General features: G+C 42.3%; 1 protein-coding gene across 1 annotated transcript in view; it reads left to right on the forward strand.

Annotated features, from left to right (window-relative positions):
* Positions 1–27,389, forward strand: part of SLC2A12 (solute carrier family 2 member 12) — a 56,791-nt gene that overhangs the window by 11,392 nt on the left and 18,010 nt on the right. Inside the window, exon 2 of the mRNA XM_007452988.1 lies at positions 8,297–9,637. Within this exon, the coding sequence (XP_007453050.1) occupies positions 8,297–9,637 (1,341 nt within the window). The remainder of the gene's footprint in view (positions 1–8,296; positions 9,638–27,389) is intronic.

The raw sequence follows: 27,389 nt of genomic DNA on the forward strand, positions 1-27,389 counted from the left end.
TATGCGGGCCTCTCACTGTTGTGGCCTCTCCCATTTGCGGAGCACAGGCTCCGGACGCGCAGGCTCAGCGGCCATGGCTCACGGGCCCAGCCGCTCCGCGGCATGTGGGATCTTCCCGAAACGGGGCACGAACCCGCGTCTTCTGCATCGGCAGGCGGACTCTCAAGCACTGCGCCACCGGGGAAGCCCTGTCTGCTGCCTTTGAGTCTGGTTGTGAAAGCATCTAATATCTAGAGCTGTGACAGCCACCTTGCACATATGGTGACAGATTGGGGACAAAAGCCAACCCTCTGAGGAGGCAGGAACAGAAGGATTCATAGAGTGTGAATCCTTGTAGACACCAAATTCAACTTGGTCTTCTCACAAAGTAAACAATAAATGCCCTTGTTTTTCAGGTTTTTGGTTTCCTGCCGTCAAAAATATCATAAATGATTTGGGGGCTGGGTAAAGAGAATGTGGCAATCTGGTTATTGTCAGGCACATTTTAAATACAAAGGCAAAGCATGCGTTTTAAGATTTCTCTTTATAGGGAACAAATACATTTTGGACAGCATCTGATTTCTGTTCTCTATAATTAAAAAAAAGTGGACTCTGTGGGAAAAAGAGATGCAGGACAACATCTGGTGATAAGAGTAAATTGAGGTGAAGATGGAACTAGCTGAGATCAGAGATGCTAATAGACCTAATACGAGATGTGTAAAGTGTCAGAGTCTAAAACTACAAGAGCAGAATTATTATCTGAAATCTGTGATGCAGAGGATAAATAAGAGAAGCTATTCTAGGATAGGATGTACATAAAAAGAACAATAAGATAGAGATGAGGAAATGAATATATTTAGCTAACATGTAAATAGTTATTCCAAAACAAATGGAAAGGAAACCCCTCCCCCCCCCAATATACTAGAGGAAATCTTTTCTGAGTAGAACTCAACCAGTAGCAAAAAAAAATTTAGAAGAAACAAGTACTCTGACTTGTCCTGGTGAAAGTTTCACATTGAAGGAAAGATGAAAGTGAGGAAGGAAAGAAAGAAAAGAATGAAAGTCCTACAAGGAATCAGGCAGAAAAGGAGTGTTAACAACAGAGCAAAATGCAGGGAAGTGCTCTTAGGTCCCTTCTTTGTACCTCCCCAGCCAACAGAATTTGGAGAAGATTAGTTTCAGAAAAGTGTGTCTGTGAAAGTACTACCTGGGGTTGGAAAAATAAAAGGAAAGAAAGTAAAGTTCCTACCCTTTTGTCCTAGAAAGTCCAAACGATAGTAGGTATAGAGGAAGGCCACATTTTCTGTTGTTCTGAGTTTCATTGCATGTTAAAGAGAGGATGGGGGTACGGGGAGGGGTGGGGGGAGAGTGGTTAGATAAAGGATAGTGCCCAATATTTACCATCACAGGGAGCACCACACATGGTCCAAGGCCAAGAGGCAGCATCTGGAACTTTTAACAGTTGTTGGAAACGCCATACCACAACCCTCTGTACAAGGGAGCTATCTGATTAAGCCAGCGCTCTCCCTCCTGGGCATCCAATAGCCTCTGCAGAGCTCTGGCATCAGGTCCTGTGTGGACCCCCCATACAGACTCTACTCTCAAGGGACTCCCAATCTAAGCAGGAGACAGACTAATCCAGAGTGCTGTAAGGCCCTGGACACAAAGGCAGAAGAGAGAAGAGGTATTAATGCTAACCACAGAGAGGGAGTCTGGAAGATTTTGTAGAGGGGGGGATATTTGAGCCGGATCTTCAGAGACTCAGTTTTCCCTAGGCTGTGAAGGAGGGAGGCCAGATGTGCCACATGCCATAAATGAGGGACAACAGCACGAAGAGAAACACAAGTCTGGGAAAGGGCAGGCATTTTCCAGAAACAACCAGTGGTGCAGAAGGCCTGAGAATTGTGCCTGGAGACTGTTGTTGGGACCTGAAAACCTGGTCTCCAGAAAGGAGACTGCTAAACATGGAATCTGAGTGACTAGTGAACAAGCCTGTGCATGGGGCTGACATTAAATAAAACATAAATATACGAGTGACAGTGGAACACTTTAGAGTCCCTGCAAATGGTGCCATATTAACTGGCTAATAACAGTGCTGAAAGCGCTATAGACATACTGATTGCATGTTGTTCAGATGCTAAGCATTTATGTAAATATAAAGTTCCAGGTGCTAACCCTTAAGTCATACTAGTTATTAACCTTACTCTGTTGACCAACCATGGGGAAGAGAGGACCAAGGATTGGCATTTGCAGTGCTGTTACCATTCATTCATTTATTTATTCACTCGACAGATATTTATTGAGGATTGACCTTGTGCCAAAGACTAGAGGTAAGAATACAGATGTAAAGAAAGCAGGGTTTGGGGACTTCCTTGGTGGTACAGTAGTTAAAACTCCATGCTCCCAATACAGGGAGCCTGGGTTCGATCCCTGGTCAGGGAACTAGATCCCACGTGCATGCTGCAATTAAGAGTTCCCATGCCACAACTCAGGAGCCCTAGAGCTGCAACTAAGGAGCCCGCCTGCAGCAACTAAGACCCAGCACAACCAAATAAATAAATAAAAATAAATTAAAAAAGTAAAAGAAAGTGGGGTCTTGCCTTCAAGGTCTTTCTGAGTAAGAGGGGAAGACAAACAGGTCAATAAATGAGTGACAGAAGTATGCCTTCATATATCTGAAACCCTGCATTCTGTGGACAGCAGGAGTGCAGAGGGGCTGGGGTGGGACAGCAGAAGGTGGCAGAGCAGGGTAGTCATCATGGGGGAGGTGGCACTTGAAATGACTCTTGAATGATGGGTTGGGATTAAAGGTATTCAGAGGGAAGGAGCAGAGAAAGAGGAGAACACAAATGCAAGGCCATTTGGGGGCCACTGCAAGTTTTTCTCGAGCAAAGCATGAAGTAGGAGGTCTTTTAAGTGTGTGAAGCCTTCACAGTTGGCCAAGCTGTATAATGACCTGGCTGCCTGCTGAAAAAAGACCTCTGTGTGCACGCTGCTTTCCAGTCTGTTGTCGGATTCAGTCCTCTGGCAAGTGTTTGCTGTGTGTCCATTATGTACCTACGCTATAATAGGCACATGGGGGAGAAAGGAAAGAAGAAAGCGGGCAGAAACTCAAATATTGTGAAAAATGGAGTGTTTCATGTGCTTGCCAGTTAAAGTTGTGGTTCTGTCTGAGTCACCGTGAGCAGGAGACAATGCAGCTATTGTGAAAGCGGCTGCAGCCTCTTAGCCTGTGGGGCTTGCCTGTCCTTTGTGCCCTGGATGTGGGTCTCAGTGCTCATTTGCATAAAGCCTCTGAGTTGTGATCACATCTCCAATAGGAATAGTTTTACTTTATTATCTTACTAAGGAATTATCATCACATCAAAAGCAACACAGCTGGTCTAACAAAGCAGCCAGACCCAGAGGGTAGGCATGACCCAGGAGCCTGTGGGTACCACTTGCAAGTTTCTAGATAGTTTCTACTTCTGTGATGTCCACAAAAGGCTGAGAATTCCCTATGGCATCTTTGGGGGGACACTGGGATGTAAAGAAGGGCCCTCGTGGATTGAGACCGTGAGCCAAATGGCCAGGAATGCTAAACTTCACCATGAACTTCAAGTGCGGACTGGCTTCGGGGCTGGATGTTTATTGAAAAGGCTCTAATTGGGCTTCCCTGGTGGCGCAGTGCTTGAGAGTCCGCCTGCCGATGCAGGAGACGCGGGGTCGTGCCCCGTTTCGGGAGGATCCCACATGCCGCGGAGCGGCTGGGCCCGTGAGCCATGGCCACTGAGCCTGCGCGTCCGGAGCCTGTGCTCCGCAAATGGGAGAGGCCACAACAGTGAGAGGCCCGCCTAACGCAAGAAAAAAAAAAAAAAAAAAAAAAGAAAGAAAAGGCTCTAATTATGATTCCTCACCCTCCTCTCTCCTGTAGTGCTGGCTGCTTCTCCTCAGTCCACCCAGCTGCCCCAGACTCTGCCATTCGTGTTTAGGCAGACATTCTCTCTCTTTCCTCCCGTTCTCTGTCAGACTTCTTGGAAAAGTCATCTCTACTTTCTGGCATCCATAGGGTAGCATCCTGCTTCTATCATCATCAACCAAAAAGTAGACACAGAAAAAGAAAAACCCACTCTATGTCTTTCTTCATTTTATTTATATGGTAAAATAGCACCAGGAAAATTTCCCATGGTGGAAGTCCAAGATGTCACAGGGTTGAGATCTTGGAAGCGCTAGGGTCTAGCCTTCCACACTGAATTAGAATTCCAGATCCTGAATGGGCAGCCTGAGGACTGTAATGGAACCTCAGCAGTAATAAACAGCAGTCGTGAGATGAGTGGGGAAGCTAGTTTGGGTCAGTAGCCCTTAAAGCATATAATGAGGAAGATATATCCTTCAAATAAAATTCAGTCAGTAAAGACCATAGCTTAATTCTGTAGCATACAACCTGTGTTGGTATCCTGCCCCCAACCTATGTGAGTATAGGGTCATAGAAAGTCCTAGTGCAACTGTATAAGCGTTTGAAGGCAAATTGTCTAGATAGATAGATAGGTAGATAATACTGTGATATATAATTTTTAAAAACTTGTAATTTTGTAAAGAGAATTTTTTATTCATATGGAGACAATTTTATTATATTTCTAAAGAATTATACTCAGTGCTAGCTGCTGGGTCTCAAGAGGGACACTGACAAACCAGGATGGTTTCCAGACCCTTTGCACACATCCTAGTCTGTCAGTGTCCTATGAATCCTGAATAAAAGAACTAGGCATATGAAGCTAAGTCCAGAAAGCAGAAGAAAAGGCGGGCTCTCTCTTATGTCAGGGGATATTTCCCCAAGACCACAAGAAGCTGGCTTTGGGACTTGCACCTCTCCCCCCATCCCCTTTCCTCCTTAACCCACCGCCTCGACTCTCTCCAAAGTAGGAAAATAGAGGGCTTCCCTGGTGGCGCAGTGGTTAAGAATCCGTCTGCCAATGCAGGGGACACGGGTTCGAGCCCTGGTCCGTGAAGATCCCACATACTACGGAGCAACTAAGCCCGTGAGCCACAACTACTGAGCCCATGTGGCTAGATCCCGTGCTCCACAACAAGAGAAGCCGCCGCAGTGAGAAGCCCGTGCGCCGCAACAAAGAATAGCCCCCGCTCACTGCAACTAGAGAAAGCCCGTGCACAGCAACAGACCCAACATAGCCAAAAATAAATAAACTTATTGTAAAAAAGTAAAAATAAAAAGTAGGATAATAGAGCATCAAAGGAAGGAACTCTTGTATCTCAAAGGGTCTTTCTTTTTCTAGGGAGGCACTATTTCCCATACAACAAACCGGGGAAACTAAGGAAGGCTAAGGAGAAAGACAAGGTGGCAAAGACTGTCTTCTGCTACTCACACAGCTCTCGCATCTCTTCCCCCGTGTCCTTGACTCAGTAGCTCATGCCGCCCTCTCTCCCTCTAAATCTGCTTCTGGGGTGCCTCACTCAACCTGCCTCTCAAGTGCCTCATTCTCCAGAGTCACTTATTTCTCCAACCTGAATATTGGAGACCAACTGCCAGAGCACACACCCTAATCAGCACATCAAACTTAGGTATAAAGAACAATGACAAGAAGAGATACGGAGCAATGTGATATTCTTATCCAAATGTGAGAATCTGACTCAGATCACCTGTGGTAGAACAATTTGTTGTTAAGATCACGTGGGAAAAAAGAATATGTGGAAATTGAGAGCATGAAAGTACTTCAAAGTCATTTTGCGAAGTGAAAATTAAAAGAGTACATAATAAATAATAGAAAATAGCGATATCACTAGAATGTTAAGTTTCTTGAGGAGCAAGAACCACGTCTGTTTTGTTTCATTGTGATACATATAGAAAGATACCTGTACATATATAGAGATATCTCCCAGTACCTAGGAAGATGCCTGCTGTGTAATGATGTTAAATATTTGTTTTCTGATTAGCTGGTTAAATTGCTGATGTAGTTTCAATTTAATGGTTTGTATTTGCAATGCTCAGACATCAACTTTATTTTATTGTGGATTATTGCATTTTTATTTGCTCCTCCATCTAAATATTTGATGCTTTTTAAATTTTATTTTTGAAGTCTCCCATTTTCCACATGCCATCAGGATCCCAGAGATGTAAAATACCTTGGATACTTGTGGTAGGAAGCGATGTCAGATCACCTTTATCTGACCTGCTCCTTTCACCAAAGCTAAATAGCATTTTTTTTTTTTTTTTGCGGTACGCGGGCCTCTCACTGCTGTGGCCTCTCCCGTTGCGGAGCACAGGCTCCGGATGCGCAGGCTCAGCGGCCATGGCTCATGGGTCCAGCCGCTCTGCGGCATGTGGGATCCTCCCAGGCCGGGGCACGAACCCGCGTCCCCTGCATCGGCAGGCGGACTCTCAACCACTGCGCCACCAGGGAAGCCCTAAATGGCATTTTAAAATCACACCTCCTACTCCAGCAATGGCATAGTTGAACAGCTTTAGCTCAGCCTGTGATAATTGCGTGTCCAAGCACACGTTTCTAGTCCATTTCACACACATCTCATTCTGCTGCTTCTCCATGGCCTTTGCTTTTGCCTCCTCTTCTAAATGTTGGCATTCCCTAGGTCCTCGTCCTCGTCTTGCTTCTCTTGTTCCTCTATTCTGTCTCCCTAAGTGATCTCTCCCATCCCTGTGGCTGTAAATACCAAATACACACTGCTGGATCCCAAATACATCTCTCCAGCTTTGACTTACCTCTTCAGTTCCAAATCCATATGCTCAATCCACTACCTGATATTTTAATTGGAACACCTTACAGGTAAAACAAGTAAACCGTTTTAGTAAGTCTAACGTGGAACTTCTGATTTCCATTTCTCCTTTCACCTCCGCCCACAGCCAGGTCCCTTCTGCTTCTTCCCTAGGTCCACCTGTGGCCCATATAGTACATAAGCCTGCATACAGGGTACTGAATATTGTAAAACCACCCAACAGACTGCTCAAACCAGGGAGCCATCTTGGGTTCTGACCCACTTCCTTACCCTCCAACACCAATTCACGAGCAACTGTCATCGTTTTTACCTCCAGATTAACTCTTGAATCTGTCTGCTTGTCATCAGTTCCACTCCTCACACCCAAATGCAAGCTGGCACTGTCTCTTGTCAAGACTAAGGCGACAAACTACCCCCTGCTACCGGTCTTGCCTTTTGACAACTAGTCTCCACACAGCAGCAAGAAGCTCAGAGTGTCTTCCCTCTTACTGGTCAGTGGGCATGGACCCCACTGTTTTGGGAATACAATAAAAAGTTGTCACTGTGACCTGCCAGGCCTTGCATGAAGTGTTCCCTCTCTACCTACCCACTTTCACTGATGCCCCCTCCCACCTCCCTCCCCAAGCTCATGCTGTGCCCCCATACATGACATGACGTCCTGGCATCTCATAGCTCCTAAAACAGGATGAGTGATTTTCTGTGCTCCAGCCTTGGAAACTAGTGTTTCCTGGACCTGTGATACTCTTCTCTAAGCCTTTGTCTTTTTGTTTTGTATCCTTTCTGTTATGACAAGTTACAGACATGTAACAAACACTTATGTACCTACCACCGAAAATTAATGACTTTTAACATTTCACCATTTTCCCTCAGATGTTAACCCTACAAGAATGGAACATATAAAGCCCCTTTTGTTCTCCTTCCCCCCGTCCCATGCCCCTTCCTCCTTCCTCAGAGTGAGTGATGGATGCTGGCGGGTCCTTTCCCTGCACCTACTTCCGCCTCCTTCTTTTTGACCCAGCCCAGCACTCACATCCCGGCCTCCCCCAACACCCTCATGTGTTTCAGCAAAAGCCAGCAGTGGCCCGATTGCGGCCAAGGAGACCGGAGGGCAGGTTTCCTGGAGGCTGTGCTTCATTTTGCCCCAGGTTCCACGCTGGGAAGACTGGGGCTCTTCCGGAGGTTGCTTCGCTCTGTATCCTGCCCTCAAGGGTTTGCCTTAGACAGCGGGACCCGAGGAGCCACGCTCTCTGAATTTCTCATCCAACACCAAGGCAGGAATGAAACCATGTTCTTGTTTGTTCAGTCCTCATCATCTGTCATCTGCTTATCTCGCATATCTGTCTGCTCAAAACGAAAACCAACATCACATCACAAATAGAAGAAATAACTTTCTAAATGTCTCCACCCCGCTCCTCCCCAAAAATGAAAGAAAAAGGATTTTTCCTTCTTTAATCATGTTTTGGTTGGTGTATTATTTGACTATGATTATATGTGTTTATACTCAGTGCTATGAAAAACGTACTTAGACAAGCTTAAGTCTCCATCACACACAATTCAGAACTGACCTGTTTCTCCTCTCTGCTTGCAGGTTGCGGTATGTTTACTCTCCTGTCATCTGTCACGGCTGCTGTCAGCGGCTTCCTGGTGGGGTATGAACTTGGGCTCATCTCTGGGGCTCTTCTGCAGATAAGAACCTTGTTAGCCCTGACCTGCCACGAGCAGGAAATGGTTGTAAGCTCCCTCCTCATCGGAGCCCTACTGGCCTCTCTCATTGGAGGGGTGCTGATTGACAGGTGTGGAAGAAGGGCCGCCATCATCCTGTCGTCCTGCCTCCTTGGACTTGGGAGCCTGGTCTTGATCATCAGTTTATCTTATGCGGCTCTCATAGCGGGACGCATTGCTATTGGGGTTTCCATTTCACTCTCTTCCATCGCCACGTGTGTCTACATCGCAGAAATTGCTCCCCAACACAAGAGAGGCCTTCTTGTGTCGCTGAACGAGCTGATGATTGTCATTGGCATCCTTTTTGCCTACATTTCAAATTACGCGTTTGCCAATGTTTCCCACGGCTGGAAATACATGTTCGGCCTTGTTATTCCCTTGGGAGTTTTGCAGGCGATTGCGATGTACTTTCTTCCTCCAAGTCCTCGGTTTCTGGTGATGAAGGGACACGAGGAAGCTGCTAGCAAGGTTCTCGGAAAGCTGAGAGCCATCTCCGATACCACGGAGGAACTCACTGTGATAAAATCTTCCCTGAAAGATGAATATCAGTACAGTTTTGGGGATCTGTTTCGTTCAAAGGACAACATGAGGACCCGAATCATGATAGGCTTAACATTAGTATTTTTTGTACAAATCACTGGTCAGCCAAACATATTATTCTATGCATCCACTGTTTTGAAGTCCGTTGGCTTCCAAAGCAACGAGGCAGCCAGCCTCGCCTCCACAGGGGTTGGGGTTGTCAAGGTCCTCAGCACCATCCCGGCCACCCTGCTTGTAGACCATGTCGGGAGCAAAACCCTCCTCTGTGTCGGCTCCTCTGTGATGGCAGCTTCATTGGTAACCATGGGCATCGTGAATCTCAACATCCATATGAACTTTACCAATATCTGCAGAAACCATAGTCCTATCAACCAGTCTTTGGATGAATCTGTGCTTTATGGACCAGGTAACCTGTCAGCCAGCAATGACACTCTTAGAGAATCCTTTAAAGGGATGGCTTCCCACAGCAGAAACTCACTAAGGCCCATGAGAAATGACCTGAATAAGAGAGGAGAAACGACCTTGGCATCCTTATCGAATGCTGGACTAAGCCAAACTGAATACCAGATCATCACAGACCCTGCGGACGTCCCAGCTTTTTTGAAATGGCTGTCCTTGGCCAGCTTGCTTGTTTATGTTGCTGCATTTTCAATTGGTCTAGGACCAAGTAAGTATTTTATTTTGTATTCCTTCCCTCTCTCCCCTTATGAATGCTATATATTATCTTTGGCCCGTCAGAGCATCCTACTGCTACAGTACCTTATACATGGAACTACTAGAGGGAAGATGGGGATGATATTGGCCACCTGATGTTTCTGCTAATGAGGAAAGTATGGTTGGCTTATATCTGCCTTGTGAAATGCGCAGAGCTAGTATTCAACCAAGGATTAGTTTCCCATCATCTGTCACATGAGGATACTTTAATATCAGTTGATTAGGAATGAATCAGACCTTGAAAGATATTTGTTGCTCAAGAGAATATATTGTTTTATGAAAACAAAGTTTACTGGGACATTGTCTTCTGTATCATTCTCTACCTTCATCATAGGTGCAAGGAAAAAAATTGTGTTTAGATTTTCCTAAAGACACAATAGTAGATGCATTCCAGTAATAACGAAGAAGAAGGGAATTAAGAAGGAATTATTATGGGAAGGATAATGCATTATTGAAGTATATTTGATCGCTAGAGTAACCTCCTGGGGCACTTTACTCTACCTATGAAACGGGACAATGGGAGTCAATGCATTCCCATTGAACATAGTACAAACAATCTACAGGGAGGTAGCTACAAGGTTGTTTTATTTGATATAGTCAGTCTATTGCAGTGACAAAGTTTAATCACTTCTCTTGAGCAAACTCGAGTTTGCTAGAACAGGTCGTTCGTTGCAGTTCTTTCATCTTTTAGCCTCACATCCAAAGTCTAAACCTCTCTGTAGGGAAGTTGTGAAGGGTCTTTTTTACGCCTCACTAGAAAATGATGTGCTTAAAAATCAAGGGTAGCCTCTCTCTACCACCCTCAACTCCTACCTGTCACCTCTCCCTCCCCCTCTCATTCCTCTCCATCTCTCTCCCTTTCTTCCTCCTTCCTTTCCTCTCTTACAGAGTTGATATTGAAACTTTTGTTTACAATGATCAAGGAGCAGACAAATTTGCACCCATAAAGGGAAGTGCTGGAGGTTCAAGAATAATGAGAAGACTTAGGCTGTGTTGAAGGAGAAGGAATCTCATGAACACGTGCAGGTTTCTGGTGCCAGACGCTGGACAGTGTTTCTGGAGAGGGCTTGTCCTAGTGATCCACCCTTAACTCTTGATTCAAATGATATGTACCCAGTGACTAATTGTTTTAATAGCCAGGAACTATGCTCAATATTAGGGAAACAGTAATGAACAAGGCAGATACTGTCCCTGTCTTCAAGGAGATTTTGGTTGAATGGATTGAGCTATACTCCCTGTGTCTGCTTCTTTCTGGTCAGCCACCAGCAGGTTTGGCCTGCTTAATCTCAGTTAATTAATAACTGGACTTGCACATGGCCGATACGGCCTCTCCTTCAACTCTGCTTCCTCATCTTTTAGTTTCTACTCCTACGTCTATGTGAGATCAGTCTCTAGATACTGATTCATTCAAATTCCATAGAGGGAATCTGATGTAAACTGCTTTTTGCTGTGCCAGGTCATAAGGAATTGTTTTAGTCTAAGCAGCTATGGCTAGATTGGACTACATGATCTAAAGCACTGATATCTGGAAGATGGCCCTTCCTTTCGCACTATGAGTAGACAGATTTCCCCATAAGGGGTTGTGCATGGGCAGATAGAGGAAATGCTACAATACCATCAACCTCTGCTCTCTCTGACCTGTTCCTGGACCCTGACCCTGCTTCTTAAGACTGAAAGTGATAAACATCATTAACGAATAGTTTCCTGGAGACAGGTTTCTACCATTCTTTCAAGATTCAATTATCTTGGGTGTGCACCTGTGAGACACTTGTTTTAATCAGTTTGGATTGCCATGGCTTAGAGAACAAACATTTATTTCTCACAGTCTGGAGGTTGGGAAGTTCAAGATCAAGGTGCTAGGAGATTCAGTTCTTAGTAGGGCTCTCTTCCTGGTTTGTAGAGGCAGAGTTTTTGCTGTATGGGACAGAGAGAGAGAGAGAGAGAGAGAGAGAGAGAGAGAGAGAGAGAGAGAGAGAGAGAGAGAGACAGAAAAATAGTAGATACTCCATACAAGATTTAGACTCTTGTCTTGCTTTTGGTAAACAGTACCAATGAGATTATAATCTCAAAAAAAGCAAACTGTAGCTGATTTTAATACTACTTTAAGACATTCTTTGAAAGTAAGTTCCAAAGGTTTTCTTTTTTCAAGCTGAACCCCAAAATTCGACACTGACTTTAGGATTGATTAGAACAAATTATGAAAGTGGTAATTTAAATACATAAACACCATAAAATCATTAAAGTTCTTTCCACTATTTTTTTCTGAGAAACATATATTTTTTTAAGTCTGTGGATTGATCAATAATGTGTGCCTACTAACCAAAAATAAAAGATAATAACGTTGGTGGGGGGGAGAGAGAGAGAGAGAGAGAGAGAGAGAGAGAGAGAGAGAGAGAGAGAGAGAGAGAGGAAGAGAGAGAGGAGAAAAGTAACTAGATCTTTTGTGTCTCTTCTCATAAGGGCACTAATTCCACCATGGAGGCTTCACCCTCATGACCTAATTACTTCCCAAAGGCCCCATCTCTAAATGTCATCACATTGGGTATTAGGGTTTCAACATATGAATTTTGGGGAGCCATAACATGCAGCAATAACAATACTTATGTGGCCACTCTGATACATAAAGTTAATGAAATTTGAGTAAGCACCTTTTAAAAATTGTTATTTTCAGAAACTCTTTAAAGTCTATTAGAAGAGCAAGATATGAGTGCTACCTTGTACCAAGGAATCAACTTAACCTTGTCTGTGAACCTTTCTATATCAATAAGATTTGCTTACTTGATAAACTTCAGGTGGTATTTATTGTTCCACTGAGTCCCTTTGCTGGCATCTTTTTTTCCGTATATATTCATCATGAAACTAAAAATATTTCTTTTTTTGCATCAGTTTTCTTGATCCAATCTTTTGACATGTCACAGATCAATTAAGAAAAGGATGCCCTCTTTGTTTTCATTCAGAGGATCTCTCAGGTTGGCAGAGGTTATGACATGACACACATTATAATATGAGAGACATTGATCTTAAACTTCCAGAGCCAACCTATTCATGGCAAGAGTCCTCCCGAGCTCATGACACTCTCCTCTTTAGTTTTTGGGTAACTTTGAAAAGTACAGTAAATCCTCGGTCACTCACATACCATTTGATACTTTATTATATTAGAGCAAGAGGTCCCCTTTTCAGGAAGCTCAATCTGATTTTGGACAAAATTATTGGAGGCTATTTGTTATTTACCTCCTAGAATTCCTTAAATAGTATTCTATACTAATTTTTAAAAATACGTAATTTAAGCTTTAGATTCAGCTAATATTTATTGGCACCTATTATGTCAAACACTGCTCTAGGAAGTTGTTACATATTTTGGAGCACTTCATTTTACCTTCACAACAAGCCTGGAAGAAAAGTATTCACCAAATTTTATAAATGACGACACTGAATCTCAGAGAAGTTAAGTGACCTGCTCTCATGAAAACATCTCTTGTCTTCTGAAATGGCCAAGACAAGAATAGGCAGAACTGTGTTGGTCTTGATAGTAACTGTTAATTGTCAGTTCAGTCCTCTCCTTGAAGATATATTAGAAATAAGAATGAATGAAAATAGTGTATTATTGTCCATCACGTGAGGCTATTAATGGGCCACTGCATTTTACGCAGGATAGAGACAGTCTCTCTTTTTCTGAAGCTCTGCTAGCTGAGCAAGCATGAACAGTTTTTATAAGGCTGAGCTACAGGATAAAAGAGAAGGAAAATAATGATGAGAATGCAGAAGTTTTTGATGTGCATTTAGTTGAATAACTAAACTTGATTAAGATAATGTTTAGTGTGTATATTGGTTGGAATTCAAGCTCAGCTATAATAAAGACCAAAATAACAGTGGCTTAAACAAGATAGCACTTTCTTTCTCTCTGTTAACAGCTGGAGCTGGGTAGTTCTGGGTGCTCTGGAGGCTTCCAGCCCAGGCACCAGAAGCCTATAGATAATGTCCCCAGACACCATGGTTTAATATTGGTTCCCAGTCTATCGTGATGCCTATTTAGAGATATTAAGATGAAGTTTAAAATTTCGTCACCCGGGCTTCCCTGGTGGCGCAGTGGTTGAGAGCCCGCCTGCCGATGCAGGGGACGCGGGTTCGTGCCCCGGTCCGGGAAGATCCCACATGCCGCGGAGCGACTGGGCCCGTGAGCCATGGCCGCTGAGCCTGCACGTCCGGAGCCTGTGCTCCGCATCGGGAGAGGCCACAACAGTGAGAGGCCCGCGTACAGAAAAAAAAAAAAAAAACTTTCATCACCCTTTTCTGATAGCTAATGATCCCTTGAGAATAAGTGAAATGCACAAAGTACAGTCAATTAAAGGGAGGCTAGGTATTGAAAGGCCTGGATGAGAAGACAGTGTGAGCAGTCCTAGCAGAAAAGCAGAACTGCTGTGAGTGATACGAGGTAAGGAATTTTCTACAGGGATTAGACATTGCATAATTGTGAGAGCTGCTGAGCAAGCAAAGGTCTGGTAGAGGGGACGGTTCGAGGCAAAACAGAAAGTCACTCACTAATCAGGGCTGCGAAGAAAAGCTGGTGGAGTCTGTGAAGCCTGTGGCTTCTGCATCTAGTTGCAGCCTGAAGTCTCTGCAGGTCAGCAGGGCTGGTGGCAGGAAAAGCTGGATGCAGAGCAGGGGCCAGCAAAGACAAGGGACCCTGCTAGGGCAAACTGGAATCCGTAAGAAGAACCTGGAAGCCACAGCTGTCTCTCACCATGTGGACTCTGATGGCGCAGAGGCCACCCGCGGAAAAACTGATGTCCTTCCCCACAGAGCCCTGCCCACGTGCCTGGCCTGGCACTTAGAGAAGTTGGAGGAGGAGGTCTGGGTACACTGGCTGCTCCCTGTGCCAACAAGGAGAACCGGCGGATCACAACACTGTGTACAACCTGCGCTGATGTCCAGGGCGCCAACCCCCCGAGCACAGGGCTGAGTGTCACTTTGGCCTTCCAAGTCTCAGGCAAACTTCTCTTCTGGGCAACCCTTACCCAGAACTACACAGGGAAGGAAATGTAGTTGCAGCTTAGCTAAACTGACACAGTACAAAATGGCCAGAGTGATAAACTTGACTAAGAGAATAGATGAGAATCTGGAAAGAAATATTTCAGAAGGTCAGAGTCTCTGTATTCTGTCTTCAGTTTCTGTGATAGACATGGATTTCTTTTAATTAAAATATTACTTGTTAAACGATATGACTAGCTTCCATTCCATCTAGTTCTAAAGAAGCCATGAGGTCATTTCATTACTGTCTCTTGGCTTTTGTTTCTTTAGCTATAAAACCAAAAAACACTCTTTTGCTAATGCATTATAAAAGCTTTCATATTTATTTTCTCAGGAATGTTAATTGTCTCCCTTGAGCTGACCACTGTCACGTATCTCCAGTTCCATTGCCTCGCGTGACTTCTTGTTCCCTTTTTCCCAATGAGTGCTGAACTTTTCCATTTTGATGCTTCACTGTCAGCTGAACACAAAGAAGCTGAGGCTGAATTCTTATTCCCCTCACGTCAAGGGGACTTGTCTTTCTTTTCCACGGGGTAGTCACTCTGCCAGTCACTCAGGTCTGACGTTCTGGGCCCGTTTCCCAATCCGGTCAATGACCAAATAAATGCTCTTGGATTTTCCCTCACAAAGGGTTCCTGTGTTCATTTTTCCTTCCCACTTCTGCCATCCTAGTCTACCGCTTTCAGTCTCATCCCTAGATTACTGGGAGACCCTTCTTGTGGTTCTTTCCCCTTCTAGGCCTTTCCCACACCCAACCGTCCTCCATACGAGTATTCCCTAAGTAATCATCTTCCCCATGTCACCACAGCTCACAAGTCTTCCATGGCTTCCCACTTTCTTCCATATCAGAAGAACCAAATGCCTTTCAAGATGAAAAGATTAGAAATGATCTAGTCCTACATTTTCCTTTTAGAGAAAACAAACAAGAAACTCTCAGAGATTGAGATCACACAGATTTAGGACTAGAACTCTGGACATCTGAAGCCGAATTCCATGCTCTTTCCATGACTGTATCACTCATCCTGGAGGGAAAAGATGTGTGATTTTCAAGCGTCTCCATCATCCCACCCAACTCCATCAGAGTATTTGCACAACTCCAAGGGGCACCATTTACATCGTAGTCTGTGGAGATTTCTTTCAGGGCTACCATTCATATAGAAACACATATAGATTCCACATGGGATATAAAGAGAATGATGCCCCCTGGCGTTGTGACATGAGGCAATGCTTTGCCTCTCTGGGCATTTTTATTTCCCATTGCTCCCCACCCAGGTCAAGAGACAGAAAGCATTTGTTGTGGCCTCTTTTCCTTCCCCCGTACTCTACCCAAGTCCCTCCTATCTTGAAAGCTCAGTGAAAGTCTTATCTCTTTTATGAATTCACTCCGTTTCTTCAAGGTCTTTATTTGTATGAACTACTAGTTATTTCTGGTGTAGACTAGTTCAGTTCTGGGCTACAAAGAGCCTGAATTGAAAATCGCAAAACCTAGGTTCTAATCTCAGTTCTTCTGCCTACTAGTTATATGTTTTTAAGTCATTTATTTTCTCTGAAGCTCTCTCTAAATCCATGAATTGGGCGTAATAATACCTGTCCTATCTCACAGAGCATAGGTGAGCATCAAGGGAACTAATGCATGTGCAGGTGTTTTGGATGTTACAGTGTGTGATGTAAATGGAAGTTACCACTTGATAATACCTTAGTCCTTAATGATATAGTGTACTGCTTCTGTATGCTTGTTTGGTTTATTAACCAGAATGTGGTTACTGGATTGTAAGCTCTTTGAGGGAAGACACGACATCTCACATTTTTTCCTTCTGTCCCTTTAAGTCAGCACTGTATATATCTGTTTGGAAACCATGCAGGGGTACATTTATGTTTCTAAGGAGGAGAGGGAAAGAAGAACTTTAAAACTAAGGTGAATATACAGGAAAAATCTCGAAGTGTGCTTCTTTGTCTGTGTCAGGCTATCTAGTGGGTAGGCTAAGTACCAGGAAAGCTGGGAACACTAGGTTGCCACAGAAGCTCCTGTTCCTCCTGAAACCATCATGTTTTTGCAAAACAATCCATCAGTTTGAAACCACACACCTCAGTTTGAGACTCGAACCCACAATCTTCTAATCTCACTCCTTCAGGTGGGACTCGAATCCAGCTGCATTTCAGCTGGGACTTGAACCCAAAATTTCTGGCTTAGGCGGAGACTCAAACCCACAATCTCCCAGCTGAAACCACACACCTGGTCACAGGATTTAATGGACCTCAGGTTCTTTACGTCTCAGCACAGAAGGAATTCAGTGAGAGGCGAAGTGATAGGCAAGTAGCTTTATTAATATAGGACGCTTGTGAAGGATACAAGAGGGCAGGCAAGAGGACTCTGCCCTGAAAGTTAAGTGGGAAAGCAGGTTTATTTAGGGAGATACACACTCCACAGACAGAGCATGGGCCATCTCAGAAGGCGAGAGGCCCCGAAATATGGGGTAGTTACTTTTTATGAGCTGGGTAATTTCATAGGCTAACAAGTGGGAGGATTATTCCAACTATTTTGGGGAAGGGACAGAGATTTCCAGGAATTGGGCCATGGCCCACTTTTTGGCCTTTGATGGTTGGCTTTGGAACTGTCGTGATGCCTGTGTGTATGTCATTTAGCATAGCTAATGTATTATAATGAGCTTATAATGAGGCTCAAGGTCCTCTGGAAGTCAAATCTTCCACCATCTTGGGCATAATCTGTTCTAACCAGTTTTTGTCATATCCTCAACAGCTATGTCATTCTTTTAAAGGTTGTACCTTGCCTCCTTTCCTCCTGTGTCAACTGTGGTGTGAGTTTTAAAAATCTCTTTCTGTTTTTGCCTCTAAGAAAAGATGCAGGAGAGTTAGCAGTGCTCAGAAATAAGCAGTTGGAGGCATTTAGGGCATTTCTTTGTCAGGTCATAAAGAGTTATTTGGGACTTTCACTAATTCCTACTTTTAGACACAGAGTATCTAAAAGTAGTCCCAGATTTTTTGGGGGACACCTTTGCTTTTTGCTTTCACATGGAGAAGAAAGTCTTTTTGAGCATTTCTTAGAACAAAAGCAATGCTAATGAGATGGAGAATCTCAGTTTGAAGGAGGTTTGAGTTTGGGAAAAGGAAATAACCCTTCATCTCACGGTTTCTTCAACTTGTAATTTTGCTGTTCCAAGCACTGATCCGGATATTCACGCCTGAGGGTAGAAGGGGAGACAGAATCCCAAACATTCCCTCTAAGGAAAACAAGCAGTTAATCCACATGGGTGGCTTGAGACTGTCAATTCTCTTAGGGTTTTTAGAAGAGATCTGAATAATTGTCCTTTTTTTTTTCTTGCTAAGAGTTAGCCATTTCTGTTTATATTCATGCTGCAGTTCATTTTTTCTTTTCTGAAGAAAACATACCATAAGAATTCCAATTCAGTCACCAAAATTGTATTCTAGAGCATTGGCACGAACCATTTGGAGTTTAAAGAAGATTTTTATTAAGAGCAAATTTTCATACCAGATCATGAATGCATTTTAAAACTTATTAACCTGATGCGATTACTGCTCAGGTATTTCATTTAGAGAGTTTGTTACTTGTAATAGAAGCAAATCCTTTGTGTAAATAGGGGTATAAAGGGAAAAGTACTTGCTGTTCCAAAGCAAAATCAAAGCAAGATTAAATCATCTTTATTAAATCTTTTAAAATATGTGTTGGCTTAGAACAACATTCCTTCATTGTATTAGATCACAACATAGTTTCTCTTGTCAAAAAGTATTTCTATTTTTAGGTTAAAGTGTATGCCCTACATCATTTTACTTTCTGGTCATCTGTTTCCCTGATTTTAGGATAAATAGGGGTACCCTGGAATCTAGAATTCAGGAGGGGGCATGAACTTGGTATCGAGTAATCTCATATTTTTATTTTATACATTTAAAATATTATTCTATGAAGGAATCTGTAGGCTTCACTAGCCTGCTGAAGGGTTTCATAGCCCGAGGTTAAGAATCTCTGCCCTCCATTTCTCTGTAACTAATACCAAAACTCTTCCATCAAATAAAAGTCACAATATATACCCCACTGCTTTTACTGGAGATTTTTATGAAACATTCCGTTTTTCACGATTCATCTCTCACTTTAAAATATGTTCGAAATCTTAACTTGAGTTTCCAGTCTTTCTGGGGTGGTCCTGATCATTTTAGCTCCTTCTAATAACTGAACACTTTTTTATTGTGGTTCAAGCTTCAGGGTAGAACCAGGAAGTCCTGACATTATGAGGACATAGAGCCACATAACGATTTCTCTTCTTCTTGGGCTTCAAAAGTAAAGCAGAGATGAGCCCAAGCCCAAGCCCAAGGCGTAAAGTTATTATTTCATGAGTTCATCCGAGGTAATACTTGTGTAGCTGCCCTCCTTAGAACAGTCTGTGTAACTCAGAAAAATGTGTGTGACTGTTCTTTTCACAACAATTATTAGGGCTTTTATAAAAGGGAATGAAATTGGGTCATTTGTAGAGACGTGGATGGACCTAGAGACTGTCATGCAGAGGGAAGGAAGTCAGAAAGAGAAAAACAAATATGTATATTAACGCATGTATGTGGAATCTAGAAAAATGGTACAGATGACCCGGTTTGCAAGGCAGAAATAGAGACACAGATGTAGAGAACAAACATATGGACACCAAGGGGGGAAAGCAGGGGAGTGGGGTGGTGGAGGGATGAATTGGGAGATTGGGATTGACATGTATACACGAATATGTGTAAAATAGATAAGAACCTGCTGTATAAAAAATAAATAATAAAAATAAATTAATTAATTTTAAAAAACAATTATTAGGGCTTTTTTAAATCCAAAAATTCCTATGTCCATAAATTAATTAAACGCCTCTTCCATCTCATGACTAACATCTTTTCATTAGAGCAGATGGAAGGAATTTGTCCAAGGTCCCATATTAAGTTCTGTAATGAGGCTATGACTGTCATCCTTTAACTGCCTTTGTATTCACAAGTTCAAGCGGAACTTTACACTGAAGACTGAATGACAGGTGACAGCAAATCACCTCCCCCAATCTCTTCTACCAAATAGGCAGGAGTTCCAGCAAGAAAGCATCTTGGAGAGAGGAGAGAGGGAGACAGTGCTAGGGATTCATCTGCTCACTTACTTGTCCAGCACGTGTGGATTGCTCACCACAACCCACTGGGCATGGTACCCATTGCTGGTGATTCAGGGATGGATGAGTGAGAGCCACACCTCGCCCCAGTGGAGCTAGTGGTGGGGACAGGCAATAAGCCAGAAAATGAATGCATGTATAATACAACTTCAGGAGGAGAGAAGTGTCAACATTTAGGTGGAGGTGCAAGTGATGAAGAAAAATAAAGGAGGATCAGGGATAATAACATCAAGTGGCCTTAAGGGGGACATGAGCTTGGAGGTTTAGAAGAGCAGAAAGCCTGTGGAGGCTATACAACAGAGTGTGTGAATTCCGACTACGCTTTGGCATTAGGCTGCCTGACCTTGAATCACAGCTCTACAGTGTAGGACTCCAGGCAGGTCAATCCATCTCCCTAGGCTTCAGCTTCCTGATCCACCTCACAGTGTAACTGTGGGGTTGAACAAAGCCATTTGTATGACGTGTACCTAGCGTAGTGCCTGGTGTGTGGCATGGACTCAATACACTTAGTTATTAGTGCTATTTTAAAATATCTGGCCATAGTCTAGACAAGAGATGTATAGTTTTGGTAAGGCCAGCACTGACCCCAGCAGTCATTTTGCTTAAGGCACATCAGGAGACACAGCAGATGCTCCATAGCCACATATTGAATTATGATGCCATGGTCCTCCTCACCTCCCTTCTATGCACACCATTCCAGTTAGGTCAAGACTAAAGAAAATACATGTGTTGCTTGAAATATGGTTCATTTCTGCATTACCTATAGTCAAGAGAGCTTTCTAGGTTATCAGACAGGTGTTACGGAAAATTCTGAGTCTTTGGTGAAAGGTGAAAGGTGTGATTTAGGTTGAGAAACACCCAACTGTCCATTCTTCTAAGTTGGTGCAACTAATCTAGACTCTGTGTCCTGTGTGCACACAAACTTTGGCTTGTTCATTGTTGTTTCCTTGAGCCTAACCTAGGGCCTGGCCCACAATAGGGGCTCAAGAAATATTTGTTAGATGAGTCAAAAAAAGTTTCTGGAACTCTCTCAGCTTCTGTGATGAAGGGGAGCTGTCTCTCTAGTCTAGGGTTGACATATCCTGATCTCCTCTAGTATGAATCTGTGTCAATATCTAGGCCATCAGAAATAACAGTGGTTTGTGGGGAACCCCATGACCAAAAGTTATATCTGAGTAAAACTACTCAATTGAGGATGTGTGGCCACCTCTAATTCATTTGATGACTAAAGAAGTTTCATGTTTTAAATTTACTAAAATCAAGGCCATTTAAAAAAAATGTATGGTGTTAGCCAAAATATTCATTTCCAAATTTCCATATTTGCTCCAAATACAAGATTCAACCTTTCCCCTGGAGTGGGAAAAACAAAAAAAGAGAGAGAGAGAGATTGAGATTAGTCATATCATGGGATAATAATTCCTACCTTGGTTTAGTAATTGAATGTTTTAGAACTTAACTCTTTCCAAAAAAGATTTGAGACAACTCCTTTCTGCTTTTCCTAAGAGAAATATGTAGAAGTCTGAGCCTGGAATTTGTTTACTTAATTAGTGTTAGAGCTTATAGAAATATTTCAGTGGATTATCTCAGGCTTAACAATCACGTTAAATTTCTCAGATGTAAGCTGGAAGTCTAAAGTTAATAATAGCAATAAAAGATCTTTGTAGAAAAATCATACCATAGCCACAAGGAACCAAACTCTCAGGAACTGTAAACTGGCTGGTATTTGAGCCCACTTGCAAGCTTACAAGTTAGCCTCAGTTTCATGGATTTTGGCAAAAGACACAAGACTCCTTGGTCAGAGACAAAGGACAGTTTATTATTCATAGCAATAGCAATAGCCAGACTATCAGGATTTGCACAAATTCCCCAAGCCCCAATACCCACAGGGCATTATGAACCAGGCCAGGTGACACCTATGCATAGACTGGGTTATTTTAGAGGAGAGGAACCCCAAGCTTAGGGAACCCAAATCTTTTATAATAGACAGTAAGCCAGCCTGATTTTTCCCCTGGAGGGAGACATTATCTTTAATTTACTGGATAGTAAACAAAACTTTGCTCTAGAGGGGACACTCTGTCTTCCAAGGTTGTTTGTTATATGAACATCCTTAGAAAGACAGCCTGGAACAAAATCAGTGCCTTCTCTCATGAGACATGCTGAAATGTGAGACCCATGAAAAATTGTCTTTCGACTCAAACATTCTGAAAAGGCCAATTTTCTGTTTAAAACAAGAAATTAGAACTTTTTAAGGTACAAAGACTGTAGAGCCTAGCTTTTTGTTTTATTTGGTTTTATGGAGTTTAACCAGTCTTTTGGAGGATGGGTATCAGTAGGAAGCATATGACTCATCTGCCATAACATTTAAATTTAGATTTTATACCTAAATAACTCTAGCTCTTCCAAAAGCAATTGTTTATGTGTTGTTTGCACAGCTAAAAATTATGACAATTCCAGGGGTGTGGAACAGCAGGTTCTAATTTGGAAGTTTACTCAGCTGCTTCACTCTAAGATATACAGGGTTTAGAACAAAGGCTTGCAGACCAGAATTATATCAAATGTTTTCAAAGATATTTTGATATTCTTCATATTTCCTCCTAGACACCAGGCCTCTAATATTCCAAACCATCACCGTCAAAGACTTTTTAGTGCTCATCCTCTTTTTCTGTCATTCTTCTTGGATAATCACATACTCTTAGAGAAAAGGCATACTGATTAAATTATTATTCTTTAAACAGGAGAATTTTATTATCAAATGTAGCCATTATACAATCGTATTCACACAATGGGTTTGTTTTAATTGTGTCTACCTTTAAGATCTTTCAAATCTTTTTTTTTTTCCTTTTAAATCTTACATTTCAGTTATCATCAATATTCACACCAATACTGTTTCCTTTTTTTTCCAGTTAATTAAGTAAAAAGTTATTTTGCTTGATTAAAGTGGTGATTTATATGGTCCTCTGGTGTTAGTCACTGCAATAATGCAAAGTAAACAAATAATAGTATCTGAATGGTTTTATACTAAATTTGCACCCAAGCAAAAGAGGAAAAACTTAAAGAAATATGTGCCTTAGCTAATTAAATCTCATTTTCCTCTTTGGAGTTAAATGATGCACAGTGGTACCTAATAGAACCAAAGAGTCTAAAAGAACATTTTTGTAGCATGAACACAGCTAAGCAAAGGGAAGTAACACCATTTACAACATTACCATCAGCAACTCTTCACATAATATAATATATCGGTGTTTAACTTTCCTCTCCATCCCATGCTATGATCATAGGCCCATGCCCTTGAAAATTATGAATATCAGACAGTAAAGACATTAAAGAAACAGACTAGGGTTTTAACACTATCTTAATAAACACAGCATTCACCTGTTACTTTATTGTTTTTCAGAACACAATGTTAAGCATTTTCCCAAGGAACACCTGTAACATTAAAAACTATTAATACTTTTCTCATTGGAGTCTGAAGCATCATTCATGAAAAAAGCACAGCATAAAATGTTACATGTGAAGCATGACATTCAAGTTATAGTGTAAACCAGAAAAGACTAATTTCTTGTAACTCCTTCCCTTTTTTGTTTTGCCTTTTGAACTCTAGTTCAGTGATCTGCTAATTGGGATAAGCATAAACCTGGGGGCTACCTTCTGGAATATTCCTTCAATGATACATCAAAGGAAATCAATTTTTGGATTTTTAGGAAAAGTCTGTTTCCTAAAATTTCTTCTTCCCTGTCTTCCCAGTAATAACTATTCTTCCACTTAAAAGAAAGCATACCTGTTACCCACCAGAAATCTTATTATGATATATGTCCCCAATTATAAAAACCTTAGGAACACTAATGAAAAAGACAGTTGGAAATATTGGTGTAGGTGTGGTATGGAAAAATGACTCTAATGACTAGATAATAATTCTCTCATAAGCCTAGATATTTCCAATAATTTACTTTCAACAAAACTGTAGGATGACCTAATCAAGTTATCAGCTGATATATCATTACAACAAACTTTTGTTGTTAATTTAAAGAATGTAATGACACGCCTATTAAAAAACTTTTTCAACTCCCCATCTATTTTTATTATTCTTGAAAACAGTACATTTCATCTCCCTTTTTTATTTTGCCTGTGCTACGGGGCATGTGGGATCCTAGTTCCCTGACCAGGAATCAAACCCGCATCCCCTGCATTGAATGTGCGGAGTCTTAACCACTGGACCACCGAGGAAGTCCCGCCCATGTCATCTATTTGAAAACGATGTCAACTTTATGTTAAATTCCTTATTGTTATATTTTTTAAATGGATGAAGATGAGTATCAAATAGGTATTGTATTTAAATTCCACTGGAAATACTTGAGTGATATCACTTGAGTGATATAATTATTCTCTACTGTAAATATAGAGTTTAAAAATACCATAGAAATTGCATCTTTTGCTGTCATTTAAATTTATGGTAAAAAAATGTTAGATGTTGATTTATAAATGAAAGAAAGTACTTAGTTTTTCTAATTATTTTAAAGGCTACACAAGCAAGAAAGTTTGGAGACCACTGCCACCGTTCTTACTCCCAATTAGTACCTGATCACAAAAGCATTCCATTTTTAACTCTGGCATTTTTTATTAAGGGTTATTTCATTTAATCCAATTTCCTCAAAAATATTTTAAGAAATCACTTCGGTTGATTCTGACTAGAAATCATTAAGATAGATTGGGAACATTGAGGTTTTATTTCATTGTTTTCCTTGGTTTGTTAAGTAATCCAAGTTCATATTCTTGAAAAAAGTATTTTTTTTTTTTTTTTTTTGCGATACGCGGGCCTCTCACTGTTGTGGCCTCTCCCACCGCGGGGCACAGGCTCCGGACGCGCAGGCCCAGCGGCCATGGCTCACGCGGCACGTGGGATCCTCCCAGACCGGGGCACGTGGGATCCTCCCAGACCGGGGCACGAACCCGTGTCCCCTGCATCGGCAGGCGGACTCTCAACTACTGCGCCACCGGGGAAGCCCGAAAAAAGTATTTTAAAAGAGGCCAGGAGTAAGCAAAACTCAGAGAGACTGAGAAAAGGGAGAATACAACAAATAAAAATAAAGTAAAGCTACAGTATCACTGCTGATATTGGAGATGGTGGCCAACGGTGGAGTATATTTTTAAAGGACAAGACTTTCCCACTCAAGGAACTTATAGGGCCATAATTTAATTGGCTTCACTCCTACAAAGGATAGGACACTGGCTCCATCAAGTTGTTGAGAACTCTGCAGCCTAAGTGTAGAGCTTCCTCCAAAGTTGCTAGGAGTTCCCTGGTAAGAGTTTCAAGCCCTCCGTGATTTCTTTCAAACCTGAGGCTGTCATGCCAGGTGGTTCAGAAAATGCTCAAGCCAAATGGAAAGCATGCCTGAAATGCTGCGGGGTTTGAATCTGAAAGCACAGGGAGAGAAATGATAGCCTCAGTGGAAAAAAATGTTCAGCAGTGGCTGAAATACGGAGGAGGGAGGAGCTAAGTGTGGCTGTTGATATGCGATAGAGCTCAGCCATTTTCACTGATTGGCCCTATTCATTCAAGTTCATGTCCTCCATTGCAAACAAAGACATTTCAACGTATTTGTCCTTCATGGTCTTTTTATGACACTCTGTGCAGCCATAAACTCAGCAGATTTCATCTGGATCAGGCAAGTTCTGATGGGCAGCCCTGGTGATTTAATGCCATGTGAAATATGAGTTTCAATATTTGTGGACAATTATCTCCCAGCAAGACCAAAATTTCCTCAACACTTTTAACCTAGAGAAGACTTTAAAGACACGTGCAGACTCTGACATTTACACAAGTACATGTTGCTGAGGTGGGCCTGGAATAACGGGGTTAAAGGTGAAATAATAGGCATCGAGGAAAATTGTTGCAGGGCCTGCTAACCTGCAGTGAGTGGCTTCACTCACTGTGGAAGAGTTATTATATCTCTGACTACTCTGTGGATTCCTCACGAGGAGATAGCACAAAGCACCCACTGTGGGCCTATCATCAGGGAAGGGGATAATGAGGACAGCCAGAGAGAGCCACCATTTTACTGTGGCATGTGACAATAGCTTGATTTTTATTGGAGAGAAATTAGGCCATCTCATTGGAAAAACATTAGGGATTCAAACAAACAAACAACAACAACAAAACTTCTACCTGTTATTATTAAATACCAATATATATCCACATGTGATGATTTATACCTCTTTGCTCTTTACTTATGAATTGAAAGAGCTTCTCCATTCCTTCTGCTTTGGGTACTCACAGCCCTTTTTCAGGCAACATGGAGGCCTATAAGATTCTGGCACCATCTTGCTCCTAAGTCTTCCATGGAAAGACTTTAGCCTCTCAGTAAGTTCTATCTTGCTGCAAGTTCCACTTTCAGATTTTTATTTCACGCTCTCTGGATCTGAAAACCTGCAATTTTTGTGGTTCTGAGATCATTGTTAAAATTATTTTAACATTATTATTAATTAATTAAATTAATTTACAAATATTTATTAATTATTTACTCTCCTTATTTTTGACTTGACAGGTTCCATATTGGGGGTGTTGAACCATCCTTGTCAAAACCTGTGTCAATTGCTGCCACATCCAGTTTGTCAATATTACATAAACCAAGGCATCGATTCTTGAATTTTCTCCACTAGATCAAAAAAGTAGTCGCATTCAGCAATGATATATTACTTTTGGAAATGTCAGGTGTAAGTTTTGCCTGACAACAAGGGCCCATCAGAGACTGACGGAAGTCTGTTTTTCAGTATTCAGTTCATTGCTCACTGACTGGTTAAACTGCCCAAGAACTTGGCTCAGCTGCTGCACTGAATGCATGCCTAGGACAGGCCTCAGTGTAGTTGCTGGGTGCTTTTAGGTGAGCCCTTGACAGTTCAGACTGAGCACTTATAACTAGTGCTTTGTGCAACTGTCCCATCTTCTTGTTGGTAAGATCCACCACTCTCTGTTACAGCAGGATCGACTCATTCTCATCTGAGGACAGCGTGGAAAGGATTTTCCCCAAACCCCACCAAATAATTCCAAGAAGCCATCATGATGCAAGGTGGGGAGGGGAAGTGGGGTATATCAGAGGTCAAGAAGTGGGGATGCAAGTAGATCAAGAAAACCAGTGCTAACTCTTATCCTCAAAGAAAATCAGCGTGTCCATTCCCCCACCTTTTCCTCATGGCTGCTAGAGCAAAAGACCATAAGGAACGCTCTGCTCCACCCCTACCCTCACCAAATACCCAAGGCAGGAAGGGGCCTGGGGGATAGGCCTGCGGCATAGATTATTTATCTTCAACAGAGTGGACTCACATACTTTCATCTTGTATTTGCCCAAGGACAGGTCTTTACAAAGGCTTCACCAGAATTATGCAGCTGTCATTCTCCTTAGATCCAGATCCCCTGTCTTGCAGAGCTCAAGGCAAGGTTACCTGAGCTTTGCACCCGTCTCCAAGGATATAATCTGCAAGAATCTAGTGAAGGTCTTCTGGGGGGAAAGAGTGGAGGGGAGG

The sequence above is a fragment of the Lipotes vexillifer genome, unplaced genomic scaffold (genome assembly GCF_000442215.2).
Source record: "Lipotes vexillifer unplaced genomic scaffold, Lipotes_vexillifer_v1.1 scaffold155, whole genome shotgun sequence".
NCBI classification, from domain to species: Eukaryota; Metazoa; Chordata; class Mammalia; order Artiodactyla; family Lipotidae; genus Lipotes; species Lipotes vexillifer.